This window comes from Schistocerca americana, chromosome 3, assembly GCF_021461395.2.
Source record: "Schistocerca americana isolate TAMUIC-IGC-003095 chromosome 3, iqSchAmer2.1, whole genome shotgun sequence".
NCBI classification, from domain to species: domain Eukaryota; kingdom Metazoa; phylum Arthropoda; class Insecta; order Orthoptera; family Acrididae; genus Schistocerca; species Schistocerca americana.
In genome coordinates this window covers 170,297,281-170,311,390 of record NC_060121.1, presented here as the reverse complement: position 1 = coordinate 170,311,390, position 14,110 = coordinate 170,297,281, and the positions used below count along the sequence as shown (strand labels likewise).

Sequence of the window (14,110 nt, the reverse complement as noted above, 5' to 3'; positions counted from 1 at the left end):
CCATGGTGAAAGACAGACTACAGCTCGTCAGGGTCGAACCCAATGAAAGGTTGGCCCCCGACTGCCCTGTGCGAACCATGTCACATTCTCCGTCGGTAATGGTATGGGGAGCAATGACATACCAAGGTTTTAGGAGGGTTTACATCGTTCAGGGAACAATGAACCGTGATCAGTACGAAGTTATGATTCGGCACCCTTTGATGGTCACTGCATGTGATGCTTTTTCTGATTTTCCAACAAGATGTGGTTCTATGCCGTGCATCAAAAAGTTAAGTTTCGTTTATTTTATCTTTGTAATACAACTTTAGAGGATTCTGCTGTTACATATTGCCCAGATATATAATTTCAGATTCGTTCTGTCGTGACTGAATTGGGTAACAGAGAACATTCCATGGTCTGGAAATTCGCCAAACCTTAATCAAATTGAGAATTTGTGCTGACTGGTTGGGAAAGGGGTTCAGAAGAAGAAGCCTGTTGGAGGTGACTGTGAAAGCGTGACACCATGAGACTGACATCAGTACCATTAGAAAATTGATTGAAGTGAAGGCTGCTGTAAGGGCCAAGGGGGGAGGGGGGGTCTAACAAAATCCTAAGATATCATTGGATATAGCCAGAAAGCTTAAATCCAGGAAAGCAAAATCACAACACTGTTGGACACTTTTTGCCCAATGCTAAAGACAGCACTCCAGCTTTGGAAAATAGTGGCAGCTACAAAATTACTCGTAACTGTGGCAACAGGCCAATCTGGCAGGGCAATATGTACCCACTTGAAATAACATCGGAGAAGTTGTAAACTTAGAAAAGAAAACACTACTTTTGCAAATAACCTGCTTAAAGAAGGCTACAACCACATTCAGAAAGGAAGGAAGATGAATTATATTGAAATAATGAAAATTACTAAGCACATGTCCATCAACCGAAGCTTAGTACTGAGTGTCCAGATACAGTTCCATTACTCGCCACTTCTAACTACAGATACTAGCCTACTCATAATACTGTCCAGGCTATGTTGTAAATTACCGCTCTTACTCACATGCCTCATTTTCATTTATTTCAGTTCCTATAAGTTCTTTCGATATGTTAAAAAAATTTACTTTGTGTAATAAACGCTGCTTTCCCAAGTTGCTTAGTATCACTATTACATCTTATCAGTTTGTAACTGTGGAATTATTAAAGACAAGCATATTTTGTTCAGCGACATCTTTGGAACACGTCACCGAAGTTTATTGTTGATATTATTTTCTTATATGTACAACCGTTGTAGTTTGTCTACACTTCATTAGTTAATGTGTAACATATTTTATCTTAGTTAAGTAATCTTACAGCGCATTCACACTGAAATAACTCCTCTTGTTTTATTCCTAACATTGTTTTTCGTCTCTGAAAATTGAGATACTCTGTAGATGCACTAGTTTAAAATCTTTGATCTACCAAAATTTCACTGCATCACATACTTATCTTTATACCTTATGATAAGGTGACAGCCGAAAACTGGTTCACATACTGTTGTTGTTGTGGTTTTCAGTCCTGAGACTGGTTTGATGCAGCTCTCCATGTTACTCTATCCTGTGCAAGCTTCTTCTTCTCCCAGTACCTACTGCCCTTCTGAATCTGCTCAGCATATTCATCTCTTGGTCTCCCTATACGATTTTTACCCTCCACGCTGCCCTCCAATACTAAATTGGTGATCCCTTGATGCCTCAGAAGATATCCTACCAACCGACCCCTTCTTCTAGTCATGTTGTGCCACAAAGTCCTCTTCTCCCCAATTCTATTCAGTACCTCCTCATTAGTTATGTGATCTACCCATCGAAACTTCAGCATTCTTCTGTAGCACCACATTTCGAAAGTTTCTATTTTCTTCTTGACCAAACTATTTATCATCCATGTTTCACTTCCATACATGGATACACTCCATACAAATACTTTCAGAAACGACTTCCTGACATTTAAATCTATACTCGATGTTAACAAACTTTTCTTCTTCAGAAACGCTTTCCTTGTCATTGCCAGTCTACATTTTATATTCTCTCTATTTCGACCATCATCAGTTATTTTGCTCCCCAAATAGCAATACTCCTTTACTGCTTTAAGTTTTTCATTTCCGAATCTAATTCCCTCAGCGTCACCCGACTTAATTCGACTACATTCCATTATCCTCGTTTTGCTATTGTTGATGTTCATCTTGTACCCTCCATTCAAGACACTGTCCCTTCCGTTCAACTGCTCATCGGAGAATGTCTAAGTTTTTATTTCTTCTCCATGGATTTTAATATCTAATCCGAATTTTTCTTTTGTTTCCTTTACTGCTTGCTCAATATACAGATTGAATAACACCGGGGATAGGCTACAACCCTGTCTCCCTTCCCAACCACTGCTTCCCCTTCATGTCCCTTGACTCTTATAACTGCCATCTGGTTTCTGTACAAATTGTAAATTGCCTTTCGCTCTCTGTATTTTACCCATGCCACCTTTAGAATTTGAGTGAGAGTATTCCACTCAACATTGTCAAAAGCTTTCTCTAAGTCTACAAATGCTAGAAACATAGATTTGCCTTTCCTTAATCTTTCTTCTAAGATATGTCGTAGGGTCAGTTTTGCCTCACGTGTTCCAATATTTCTACGGAATACAAACTGATCTTCCCCGAGGTCGGCTTCTACCAGGTTTTCCATTCGTCTGTAAAGAATTCGCTTTAGTATTTTGCAGCTGTGACTTATTAAACTGATAATTCGGTTCACATAACAAATAGTAACTATTGTTCTCTGTGTTTCATTCATAATTTATAAAATACTCTCCGAAGAACTGCTGGAACACTCAAACAGTGCAAGATCATTTAGAGTATGAATACTGAATATACACCTGTGACACACAATATTTTACTCTATGACCAAAGTAAATCGAAATATCATCAAAATATTTAATGTTATCAACAGTGACATGGGATGTCACTGCACTGATATGTACATACTGCTGATGTATTTCCTTGAATTACAATATTAGAAACGATTTTGTAATTCATTAAAACGTTTCTACTCATTTATAGACTATTTTTCTTTGATAAATATTTGAAATTTCAGAGACGAATGGGTTTTGAGATGTTCTCTACCAGCTTCTCAAAATTCTATAGACAATACTTCACAACAGTAGTGTACACAATGCTTTTAGCAGTTCGTAAGTAATGTTATCTCGTATGTTTTCTGCCTTAGTTGATCACAGGCATTCCAAAGCCCTATTAATCTCTGGCTCTAAAACGGGATCGTCTTACATAATGTACAAAGTTCAAGCTTGATACATAAACTGACGTGTCAACAGGAGTTTTGTATTAGAATAAGTGAATTACTGTCGTAGTTTCACATCAAGAACTTCGTAAGGCCGAATTCACAGTTAACTACAGCTGGTCACGGAGGTACTAAGCGTTATTACAAGCAAGGTATTATTTTTCTCCAATGACATGAGACCTGATTTATGTAGGAAAGAGGACGGTGGCTTGCGCAACTTACCTCAGGCTGTAGGATCCATTCCTTGAGAGGTGCCGTCTCGCACACGTAGCAGTCCCAGGGGTTGTCGTGCAGGACTACGGCATGCGAGGCAGACCGCTGGAGGCGTCTTGCATCTGAGCGGGGCAGCGTCTGCAGCTGGTTCCAGCTCAGGTTGAGCCACTCTGTCCACGGCTCCTCCGCCAGCCTGGATTGGATTGGATTGGATTGTTTGGGGGAAGAGGCCAAACAGCGAAGTCATCAGTCTCATCGGATTAGGGAAGGACGGGGAAGGAAGTCGGCCGTGCCCTTTTAAATGAACCATCCCGGCATTTGCCTGGAGCGATTTAGGGAAATCACGGAAAACCTAAATTAGGATGGCCGGACGCGGGATTGAACCGTCGTCCTCCCGAATGCGAGTCCAGTGTGCTAACCACTGCGCCACCTCGCTCGGTGCGCCAGCCTGGTGGGCGTAAACACACAAAGCAGCACAAGGTATTGACCAGGGCACTGCGTCAACAGCTTCTCTGCCAGACTGCCGGGCACAGACACAGAGGAGCAATTGCTATTGACTAGACAATTGTGTCAACAGCTCCTTTGCCAGACTGCTGACCACAAATACAAAGGGGCACCAGGTACGGACCAGATAAATTCATCAACAGCTCCTTCGCCAGTCTGCTGGGCACAAAAAACAAAGTAGTGCAGTCAGTGACCACAGGACTGCAAAAACAGCTCCTTCAACAGACTGCCGGGCACAAACACAAAGGTGTGCCGAAAACGACCACAAAACTATGTCAACAACTCCTTCACCAAACTGTCGAGAACAAACTCAAAGGAGTGTCAGTTAGTAACCAGACATCTGCACCAACATCTTCCTTACCAGACAGCTGGACATAAACACAAAAGAGGACATGCAGTCGCAAGACAACTGCATCAACAGCTCCTTCAGCAAACACAAAGGGACACAATCTTGCATAGGCATCCACTCCCACCAAACTAATGGCCACAAACACAAAGCAATGCTGGATAGTGGGCAGCTAGCTACATTGTCGTGCATGAAACAAGTGTGTGTTGTTTAGGGGCACTCAACAGCGAAGTCATCAGACTGCATGAAACAAACATGGGCAAAGAATACTAAGACAGCTTCCTGAGAAGGCAGGTACCATATAAATATTTCTGCTTCTGTAAAGGCTCGAGAGAGATTTCCCGATTGACAAACTGGTATTTATACAATTTTTTCTAGAACTACTCAAATCCAAATATGGTTTTTTGGCTACAGAGTGAGCACAGAGCCACGCTCAGACATACATACAGACAAGGTTTACATGGATATTACAAACTGTAGTTGCTAAAATGCGTGCTAAAATCTGCACAAAATATTGCAAAAATAAGAATACTTGAGTTCATTAATATGTGCTGGCAAAGTACTATATACCTGAAGACTGGAATATAGCTCAGATATACCCAGTTAAGTACGCAGAACGTTGGGAAACAAAGTCCACAGAGATACTCTACTAAAGTAATATAAGGTTACGGCTATACCAGTATTACTCCATGGATTACAAAACTGGACTCCTAAGAAGATAGACGAAAAAAGAATAGAAGCATGTAAAATGAATTTCTATAGGTACGTGGCTGGAAATACTTCGACAGGCAAAAACAGAAATGGTTACATCCGAGATTCACTGAATATGCAAAACATAGGTTAGATTTAAAAACAGCCGACCCGTTGCAAAGGATAAAGTAATCTTTACCTAGGTTTCGATAAGTTTAAACCTATCTTCCTCAGAAGTCGGCCTGAGGAAATGAACATCGTGATTTATATGAAAGGTATACACATAAGTCAAGATTAGAGCTTAACATATATTAAGAGAAACTTGTATTACAGAATATGAGAAGAATTTCTTGTACTTACACTATTATATTAACATGGAGTAATACGTCGTTGCCATTTTTACAAACGTCTCCGTAGCTCCATTAGTCAAAATCAAATATTGCCCTAAGAGTAGGGTTTGTCAGATAAATAAAATTAAGTACGTGGAAGCTGGAGAGCGCATAAGCAACTGAGTAAAATCGGCCTGCATGGTAGCACTGCGACCAGGGCAGGTGGCGCTCAGGTCGCGTACTAAGTGCCGATTGGGGTACTGAAGCTACATGTAAGATATAAATGTTAATTGCGTCCTTAGATAGAGTGACAGTAAATAAGAGGAAAGCATTTAACATTACCATTATGACAATGTGGGAGCCTTAGAAACAATAACGTAGGAACATATTTAAAAAAAGTAGGTGGCGCATACGCCATGAGTTTCATGCAGTGGCATATACAGCCAAAATAAAATTATATTACCATATTAGTGAAGCACATAAAACGTATATAAGTCAAAACTTAAAATAAACAGTAATGGCGTCTTAAGACATAAATTACGAAAGCTGGTCCACAATCTAGTTAATATATATTCACTGGGATCCGAGGTTTTAGGATAAGCAAGAATTACATGAGGGCCAGTGTAGTGGCAGCCATACATCATAAGTAAATCACATTGCATAAAAGGTAGTGAGCTTAGAGATACAAAAATGCATTATAGTTTCCTGAGGAAATAGACAACTGAGGTTATCAACATTAATGTTATGAAGTAAATAGTACGGGTCTAAAGCCTTCAAAAAATTGTCTACAGGCAAGGTTCAACTGATCATTGAGTATATTACCGTCTTTGAGCGCTAGATGTTTAAAAATAAATAACTCTTCCCACAGATCTAGTCTCCGTCCTTTAACTTGTCTGTGTAGGATAACCGTGTCTTCTAACTGTTTAGGCGTATGGCCGGCTATCAAGAGGTGTTCAGCAAAAGTAGAGTTGTGAACATTAGCTCCTTTTTTACCTAGTAGATGTTCTTTATATCGTGTTTTAACAGCCCTGCCTGTTTGACCAATATAATATGAGGGGCAGTTATTACAGGTTAGTTTGTATACACCTGAATTAGAAAACCAATCGTTAGCAATTTCTACTGAATGTATAAGATTTCTTTTTAAGCTGTTGTCTGTAGAAAAGGAGACGTTACAGTTATATTTTTTATTTAGAAGACGTTTAATCCTATACGAAATGTTACCCAAGAAAGGGATGGAAATAAATTTTTTAGTTTCTGTGGTATCTGTGGGGAGGTTATTACTCAAAGTCGAACAATTTTGGGAAATTTTCTTATTAAGCAATTGATCGATCATATTCTGGTTATATCCATTATTAACAGCAATCGTTTTGATGACATTCAATTCCTTTTGCTGATCCGCAGGTGATAAAGGCGTGGTTACCATTCGGTGAATGGTATGTTAAACTCTAATCTTGACTTATGTGTATACCTTTCATATAAATCACGATGTTCATTTCCTCAGGCCGACTTCTGAAGAAGATAGGTTTAAACTTATCGAAACCTAGGTAAAGATTACTTTATCCTTTGCAACGGGTCGGCTGTTTTTAAATCTAATTACGTGGAACCGTTGCTGTTACGCAGCTATGTTTAAAATAACAAAACATAGGTGGCTTAATAAATATCAGTTAAGATAGAAAGAACATATAGACCATCATGCAATAATTTCCAAAACCTTGAAACAATACAATCCAAGAGGCAAAAAGATCCTTAGGAAGACGAATAAAGAGATGGCTTGACTAGTTTTTAAGGAGACAGAACGGATCAAAACGCCCAATCATTGATGTAGATGACGCTGATGACCTAATGTAAGCAGGTTGTGTACGTCTGTCTCCTTAAGTGCATCGTTTCACATGGCACGGCTCCCATCGGTTGTGTCATGTGAGGGGTCAGTGACCTCAAGTCATGTGTAGAGAGGACTGTAGTTTCTAAACGTGGCGATATTTCAAAATCACGATGTTGCAATAAATATTTTTCGCCAACCATATTGCACTGTGTGGCCTTACAGCACGGAAGGATACTGCGCAAGCTTCTGTGGCACTTTGACTCATAGTGAAGGTAAATCAATTAACATAGAAGGCAATATGATTTCTGTTATTCTATGTGAACATATAAAGTTTTCCCAGTACATGGCGTAAAGACGAAGACGTTGTACATGCTGTGACAGCTACTTTCGCTCGAAAGTGAAATACAGTTGCAGAACCCGGGATAGGCCATAAAAAGAAACATCAGGGCTCCCTCTGTCCTCGCTACACATGGCTTGGTGTCTCTGACCCGTCACATGACACAACCGATGGGGGAGTTTTGTAGGGTGTCCTTCCCTCCTTTTCATGAAGGCTGTCTCCTCTAGGAGAGTTGACTTCCCTACACCTAGGAGCGCCCTCCCTCCCCCCCCCCCCTGCTCCCTGCCCCCTGTGTTGTGGACTGCCCTTCGTCTGACTGCTGCCCAAGAGACCTGTCTGGCTTTGGTGACCCTGCCAGGGGCTTAAGCTCCCGCTAGAAGAGCTCACTGGGTGATAGTAGAGTGCACAAACCTCCTCGCCAATGGTAAGGCGGCAGTTCCTGAGAAGTTATGTTCAGGAGAAAATTAATTTCTCATGCAGAGGTAACATTCAAGTACATCTACAGCTGTACGCAAGCCACTGTACGGTTTGTTTCGAGGGTGTACACCTGGTAGGGTAGCTGTGGTGAGTACCTCTGGTACCACTATTTTTTTATCCTTTCATATTCTATTCACGGATGGAGCATGGGAAGAATGACCATCGCTGAAGCTCTGTATGAGCTCTAATTTATCTGATGGTACACCTAGACACAGTGGGAAGAATAAAATGTTGCCTCACTGTTGCTGCAACGTGATCTCTCGGAATCACAATAGCAAACCTGTCCGTGATGCATTACGTGTCTTTTATAACGTCAGCCACTGTACTTTGCTGGGCATTTGCATAACGGTCTCGCTCAGATTAAACGATTCCGTGGCGAAACTCGCCCATCTTCTTTGGATATTCCCTATTTTTTCTATTAATCCAGCTTGGTTTGGGACTCAGACTGATAAACAGTACTCAAGAATCGGCCGAACAAATGCTTTATCAGGCATTCCTTTTGTGGATAAGTTACGCTGCCAGAAAAGATAAGAAAAGGACCTGGAAGACATGATCAAATGTCAAAAACACTTCGTACACATACACGCTATCTACAGGTATGCAAATGACTGGAGATGCAATTTTTTGTGACAGTTAAAACGGCCACCAGACTGCATTGGCGTTATCCATGTGTACTGTTGTTACCGGACCTGGTAGGGTATATAAGGGGCGTGAATAGTGTCAGATGTTGAGTGGTTACTTTGAAGGACAAGGGGATGCCCTGTATGTGTGTAGCGTTTTCAGCACCTAGCGGACTTGTAAAGGGGCCTCATTGTGGGTCTCCGTTCTCCTGGCTGGTCGAATCGTGCAATATAATTTGATGGAGCATTGTGGGATGTGATAGTGGCCTGATATTAGATCGTATGGGAATATGAGGGCTGACATTCTTGTCATCAGGATACCAGTCAAACATGTCATGCCACCAGAAGGGAAGATCGCTGTATCGTGCACCAAGCACAGTGCAACCCTTTCACATCTCCATTTATCATAGGAGAACGAGTAATCCACAGGGTACCGTTAACAACACGCCATAAGAGGCTGATTTTGGAGTGGTATCAAGACTAGGAAGCATGAACTATGGGTTAAAGGAGTCACACTATGCTCAGTGATGAATCACTGTTCTGCGCTACCCCAGACGACATGCTTCGCTTTTGTAACCTTCCTGGCCTAAACCTAAGGTAACTCAATGCCCCCTACCTCCCGACCAATAGTACACTACTGGCCATTAAAAGTGCTACACCACGAAGATAACGTGCTACAGACGCGAAATTTAACGGACAGGAAGAAGATGCTGTGATATGCAAATGATTAGCATTTCAGAGCATTCACACAAGATTGGAGCCGGTGGCGACACCTACAACATGCTGACATGAGGAAAGATCCCAATCGATTTCTCATACACAAACAGCAGTTGACCGGCGTTGCCTGGTGAAACGTTGTTGTGATGCCTCGTGTAAGGAGGAGAAATGCGTACCATCACGTTTCCGACTTTGATAAAGGTCGAATTTAGCCCATCGCGATTGCGGTTTATCGTATCGCGACATTGCTGCTCGCGTTGGTCGAGATACAATGACTGTTATCGCCGGCCGAAGTGGCCGTGCGGTTAAAGGCGCTGCAGTCTGGAACCGCAAGACCGCTACGGTCGCAGGTTCGAATCCTGCCTCGGGCATGGATGTTTGTGATGTCCTTAGGTTAGTTAGGTTTAAGTAGTTCTAAGTTCTAGGGGACTAATGACCTCAGCAGTTGAGTCCCATAGTGCTCAGAACCATTTGAACAATGACTGTTAGCAGAATATGGAATCGGTTCACGAGGGTAATACGGAACGCCGTGCTGGATCCCAACGGCCTCGTATCACAACCAGTCGAGATGACAGGCATCTTACCCACATGGCTGTAACGGATCGTGCAGCCACGTCTAGACACCTGAGTCAACAGATGGGGACGTTTGCAAGACAACAATCATCTGCACGAACAGTTCGACAACGTTTGCAGCAGCATGGACTATCATCTCGGAGACCATGGCTGCGGTTACCCTTGACGCTGCATCACAGACAGGAGCGCCTGCGATGGTGTACTCAGCGACGAACCTGGGTGCACGAATGGCAAAACGTAATTTTTTTCGGATGAATCCAGGTTCTGTTTACATCATCATGATAGCCGCATCCGTGTTTGGCAACATCGTCGCGAACGCACATTGGAAGCGTGTATTCGTCATCGCCATACTGGCGTAACACCCAGCGTGATGGTACGGGGTGCCATTGGTTGCACGTCTCGGTCACCTCTTGTTCGCATTGACGGCACTTTGAACAGTGGACGTTACATTTCAGATGTGTTACGATCCGTGGCTCTACCCTTCATTCGATCCCTGCGAAATCCTACATTTCAGCAGGATAATGCACGACCGCATGTTCCAGGTCCTACACGGGCCTTTCTGGATACAGAAAATGTTCGACTGCTGCCCTGGCCAGTGCATTCTCCAGATCTCTCACCAATCGAAAACGTCTGGTCAATGGTGGCCGAGCAACTAGCTCGTCACAATACGCCAGTCACTACTCTCGATATACTGTGGTATCGTTTGAAGCTGCATGGGCAGCTGTACCTGTACACGCCATCCGAGCTCTGTTTGGCTCAATGCCCAGGCGTATCAAGGCCGTTATTACGGCCAGAGGTGGTTGTTCTGGGTACTGATTTCTCAGGATCTGTACACTCAAATTGCGTGAAAGTGTAATCACAAGTCAGTTCTAGTACAATATATTTGTCCAATGAATACCCGTTTATCATCTGCACTTCTTCGTGGTGTAGCAATTTTAATGGCCAGTAGTGTATGTGTGAGGGTGTGTTTGTGTGTATGTGTACACCATCCCCTGCCGCAGTAACCCTGCCAAATTTGTGTCTCCACAGCAGTTAGTTGTGTGCTGTTATCTGTACTGTAATTGCGTTTCCAGCCGTCTGCCACCTGCCACCTCGACCTGCACCCCTCACTCTTCCACGAGCCGCTAGACGCTTCCGCCGACCCTCTCCCTGCCTCCTACCCCTCGCCATCCCTCACTACACCATTCCCCACACCACCTCACTCCCGTACACTTACCGTGAACCAGGAAAGAGCTGGTAGTCGACTGAGCACAATGTAGGAAGTCAGGCATGTGCATACCACTCCATCCCCCAGTTCCTTGCCATAGGGCTGATACCCGTGAGGAAGATGCATTTGCAAGGCCTGCCCAATACACTGACCCAGCATGGTCCACTCCAGTCCTGTGAGAGGCTTATCCTACCCCATCAGAGGCCAGGCCATCTGTGAAAGCAAAGCTACAACCACTGCACAGCGTTTTATGTTGCTTTCACAGCCAACAAGATCTCAACTAGAATGAATAGCCACCGCCAAACTGTTACCAAACACAATGAGGACCACCCAATGGCACAACAAGTAGCAGAGCACAACATGTGAGATTTCAATAGCTGCTTCACAATCTGTGCAATCTGGATCTCTCCCACTACCATCAGCTTTTCTGAGTTGCACAGATGGGAGCTATTCTTACAGCACATTGTTTGCCCCTGTAACCTTCCTGGACTACATCAAAAGTAACTCACTCCCTCCCCCCAATCCCTCACCCAATAGTGTGTGTGTGTGTGTGTGTGTGTGTGTGTGTGTGTGTGTGCGTACACCATCTCGTGCCCCGAGGAGTACCCAGGCCCAATTTGTGTTCCTACATCACATAGTTGTGTGCTATTATCTCATTCCCTAGTCTGTGAAATCATTTGTGCAGCCATCTGCCGTCTGGTCCCTGCACCTGTACTCCTAACTAGCCCATAGATGGCTCCTCACTCTCCCACGAGCCACTAGGCACTTTCCACCAACCCTCTCCCTGCGTTCCACTTCACTCCATCCTCATCCCACCCGACCTCATACTCCATCTCACTTCAGTACACTCACTATGGGCCAGATATGAGCTGACAGTCGACTGAGCACAGGCGTATGCATTTGAGTGTGTGTGTGTGTGCTTTGTTTTCTTACAGTTTTTGAAAAAGAAGTGTATTGCGAAAGCCATCGAGTGGTTGTATCTTTTGTTTGTGCACCTGTCGTCTATACAGCACTTCTGCCTTTGAGTGAGTCGACTCCATCTGCATTACACTACACTACACACACACTCATGACATTACCTACACTTAACATGCTATTCTCATACTTCACGAAGGAATGGTGCCTTTGGCGCGAAGGACAAGGAAAACGATTCTAATTAGGTGGCTGAACCTTCCTTTTGCGGGTTCCCAGTCATTCGCACCGCACGAATTTACGACTTCGGTTTTTAGCAAGCACATCGGGATTTTCAGGATCTAACGCGCCTGTTGTCAGAATTTGGCACGAGATACCTCAGGAGTCGTCCAAGAACTCTGTTAATCAGTGCCGAAGCGAATAAGTGCTTGCATAAGGGCCAGAGGGGGTTCTACGAGTTATTGGTTTGCTCAATTTGTTCTCTATGTCTTGAATAAATCAACCAATTTTTCGAGATTGTAGTTATTTGTTTGTCTGTACATGTATAACACATAAACCGATTTCTGTTCAGATGGGCTAACTCTTCCGTGATGCGTCTCTTTTTTTTATTGTTTTAGACCTTTTTCATGGATTGTGTGTAAAGAGATTACAGTCCCACAGGTTAGCAGGTTTTTTATTTATTACCTCGAAAGTCTTACAGCTTGTGGTGTCACCGCCAGACACCACACTTGCTAGGTGGTAGCTTTAAATCGGCCGCGGTCCATTAGTACATGTCGGACCCGCGTGTCGCTACTTTCAGTGATAGCAGACCGAGCGCCACCACACGGCAGGTCTAGAGAGACGTACTAGCACTCGCCCCAGTTGTACGGACGACGTAGCTAGCGATGCACACTGACGAAGCCTCGCTCATTTGCAGAGCAGATAGAATAGCCTTCAGCTAAGTCAATGGCTACGACCTAGCAAGGCGCCATTAGCAATATATTGTCTGAAACTATCGAGTCTCACTTGTATCGTCAATAGCGATGTACCAAGGATGGATTAAAGTTAAGTATTCCAGGAGCTACGTACTTTTCTTTATAGCATTCATTACGTATCCTGTTTCAGACCTCACGCCATGCTGCGTGAGCTTATAGCGTGTATTTCGGTCTCCTCAAACCACACTGTGTCGGCACTTCTGTCGACACATCACAGCTTTCTGCCTAAACATTGTGTTTCACGTTATTTAATCTTAAAATCAGGGAATCCTCATCTGGAAACCCTGGGCGAGTGACTCACTTGTCGCCGCGCAGCACGTCGACCGGCTGGTCTATGAGGTTGTCGGCCAGGTCGACGAGCAGCAGCGGCGGCGCGGCCGCGTGCAGCGTGAGCCGCAGGGTGGCGGTCAGCTGGTTGTGGTGCAGCAGCAGGCTGCGCAGCGCGGGCGGCAGCGGCGGCGGCAGCTGCTCCAGGCCGTTCCGCGACAGGTCCAGCAGCTGCAGGCCGGCGGGCAGCGACAGCTGCTCCGGCAGCGCCCTCAGCCCGCAGCCCGCCAGACGCAGCTCGCGCAACGCCGCCAGCGATCCTGCCGACAAACACGCCGTTCCGCACCTGCATCACGGAAGGCGGGTGAAGCCGGACCAACCGGTCTTCCGTTACACCGCTTTTTTCTTTTTTTTCAACTGCAGCGTAACCGGTCTGTCAAAACAGCTCAAAACTACCGGTGTCTCCACTAACAGATTAATGGTCTTTTTATTCCTATTATTTCCTTAAAAAACGTAGAAATCGAATAGAGATTGAAAAATTACTGCGACCTCGGTCTCCAGATACGGAGATTCAAAATATTAAATTAAGTAGGAAATAAAAGAAAACTTAGTGCTGTGGTGCCCACGGGCGCCAGCCGCAACACACACGACAGCTGTAACAAGCGAGTCACGGAAGCAAAGTTCACACGGTCCATAGCAGTCACGCCTCCAGATAGGTCAGGTTCACTATGTGATCAAAAGTAACCGGACACCCCAAAAACATACGTTTTTCATATTGCGCATTTTGCTGCCTCCCGTTAACGTCTGCCACAAACGGCCCCTGCCAGGCAGACTACACTCGAGA

The 14,110-nt window shown here is 44.2% G+C and overlaps 1 protein-coding gene across 1 annotated transcript in view; it reads right to left on the bottom strand.

The window, feature by feature from the left end:
* The window catches only part of LOC124605949 (toll-like receptor 2), a 345,947-nt gene that overhangs the window by 138,998 nt on the left and 192,839 nt on the right, over positions 1–14,110 (bottom strand). Inside the window, exons 7-8 of the mRNA XM_047137910.1 lie at positions 13,301–13,586; positions 3,501–3,684 (exon numbers count right to left, since the gene is read on the bottom strand). Of these exons, the coding sequence (XP_046993866.1) occupies positions 3,501–3,684; positions 13,301–13,586 (470 nt within the window). The remainder of the gene's footprint in view (positions 1–3,500; positions 3,685–13,300; positions 13,587–14,110) is intronic.